The sequence below is a fragment of the Blennius ocellaris genome, assembly GCF_963422515.1.
Source record: "Blennius ocellaris genome assembly, contig: SCAFFOLD_431, whole genome shotgun sequence".
NCBI classification, from domain to species: domain Eukaryota; kingdom Metazoa; phylum Chordata; class Actinopteri; order Blenniiformes; family Blenniidae; genus Blennius; species Blennius ocellaris.
Window position 1 is genome coordinate 8,093 of NW_027661971.1, and position 2,238 is coordinate 10,330.

A 2,238-nucleotide genomic window follows, 5' to 3' on the forward strand; every position below is an offset into this window, starting at 1 on the left:
GCCTAAACGTTTGCCCCCCCCCCCCCTGTGCGAGCCGTCCGACCACAGAGATGTAAATGGCCCCGCATGTAAAACAGTCCTTCCTGATAAATAAGAAAACAAAGGAGTGCGGACAAAGAGGGTTTGTCTGTGTGTCTTCCTCCCTTCATTAGCGTATTCAGGACTCAAGGTGAGGACCCCCAACCCACAATCCCCCAGCGGAGGAGAGTATAAGAGCCAGACGTGGGGCAGCCTCACCACAGACGCTCTCCACAGCTCGACCCACTCTGACGATGACTCTCCCCGCCAGCCTCCTCCTGCTGCTCCTGCTCGGCCTCTCTCGGGCCGTCCCTCTCCCGGAGCAGGACGCCGACGACGAGCGACAAGACGAGCGACCCGACGAGCCGGAAGATGAGCCGGAAGACGAGCCGGAAGACGAGCCGGTGGAGATCGGCGCCAGGATTCTCAGCACCAACAACGGCACCAAGGAGTTCCTGCTGGAGGGAGACCTGAAGGCCCCCATCATGAGGAGCGCCATGAAGTGCTGGCACGGGGACGACCGGTGCCTGTGGCCGAAAGGCGCCGACGGCCTGGTGACCATCCCCTACGCCCTGAGCGGCCAGTTCGTCGGCGGGCAGAGGCGGACCATCGAGTCCGGCCTGGCGTCCTTCCACGGCGTGAGCTGCATCCGCTTCGTCCCCCGGGGGAACCAGCGGGACTTCCTGAGCATCGAGAACCAGAGCGGCTGCTTCTCCACCCTGGGCCGCCAGGGGGGGCGGCAGGTCCTCTCCCTCAGCCGGCGGGGCTGCGTCCACCGCGGCATCGTCCAGCACGAGACCCTCCACGCCCTGGGCTTCAAGCACGAGCACAACCGCAGCGACCGCGACTCGTACGTCCGGATCACCTGGGGCAACATCCAGCGGCAGATGGTCTACAACTTCGAGAAGGCGGACACCAACAACCTGGGCGTGCCCTACGACTACTCCTCCATCATGCACTACGGGAAGACGGCGTTCTCCATGGACGGGTACAAGCAGACCATCACGCCCATCCCCAACCCCAAGGTGCAGATCGGCCAGAGGCAGACGCTGTCCGACCGCGACATCGAGAAGCTCAACAAGCTCTACAAGTGTGATACCACTGGAAAAGCTGAAAAGACGTGCTGACCGTTCTCCCGTCTCATTCCGAGACCTTGTGATTAAGAGAAGCAGCACATCCGTGGTCTTTGTTCTTCAAAATGTGACGTGTCGCCTTCAAATAGTCAAATCCCCATTAAAGCATTTCAAATTGAAAATACTCGTCTTCTTGTTTTGTTTCCCTCCCCATGTTGTGAGTCTGGCTGTGAACATTGTACTTCTTGCGGTGGGTTCTGTGGCGAGCGCCCCCCCCCCCCCCCCTCCCCTCCCTTTGCACTCCTGGGTTCTCCGATGTTTGCACCATTTTATTCTAAAGCACCAAACACACCCTCCTGCGCTGCTTCAAAATAAAACATGAAGTACAAAAACACACACAAGCCTAAGAAACACTGGGAGGACTGACGTCATACCCCCTTTGAGTGATTGAATCTACAAAGTACAACTTTTTTGTAGTTTTTTTCCAGCTACTTAAAGTAAAGACATACGTTATTGATGCTGCTGCCTTTTGTCCAGCAGAGGGCGCCAGTCCTCTAGCTGTGGCTGAACCAGCGAGATCAAAGCTGAAGTGAGAAGATTAAAGTAACTCGGTCATCGTCCACAGTTAACAATGAAGCAGCGATCGTCACTAATCGTTTGTTTTCAGAAAATATTGCAACAAAACACAAAATTTGTCATGATGAAGGCTGACGAGCCGCTGTGGCTGGACACAAAGGGACGTGTGCAAAGAGCAGAACTTGTACAATAAATACATCAAAAGTGCTTGAATCAATGATCTGACCTCTTGTGACCTTGGTGAATCTGCAGTGTGGGATTTTGGTTTTGTCTGTCTCGACATAAGAACTGTGGAGAAACGTCTCCGTGGTCACTCTCTCCTGCAGTGTGAGACGACGGGATGGACGGACAGGGAATAGAGGTGAATCAGTCCAGACTCAGTCCAGGATCAGTTCAGGGTCAGTTCAGGGTCAGTTCAGGGTCAGTCCAGGGTCAGTCCAGGGTCAGTCCAGGGTCAGTCCAGGGTCAGTCCAGGGTTAGTCTAAGGTCAGTCCAGGGTCAGTCCAGGGTCAGTTCAGACTAAGATGCGCGTTTCTCTCCGGTTTGCCGTCGTTTATTGGCTCTTTGCGGT

The 2,238-nt window shown here is 55.5% G+C and overlaps 1 protein-coding gene across 1 annotated transcript; it reads left to right on the forward strand.

Moving 5' to 3' along the window:
• Positions 1-269: 269 nt before the first annotated feature.
• LOC308148483 (hatching enzyme 1.2-like) lies at positions 270-1,145 on the forward strand (the record flags this gene model as incomplete). Its single annotated transcript, XM_080521949.1, has 1 exon — positions 270-1,145. Exon 1 carries the CDS (start codon positions 273-275, stop codon positions 1,143-1,145), a length of 873 nt encoding a protein of 290 aa, XP_080378075.1. The 5' UTR covers positions 270-272.
• Positions 1,146-2,238: the final 1,093 nt, after the last annotated feature.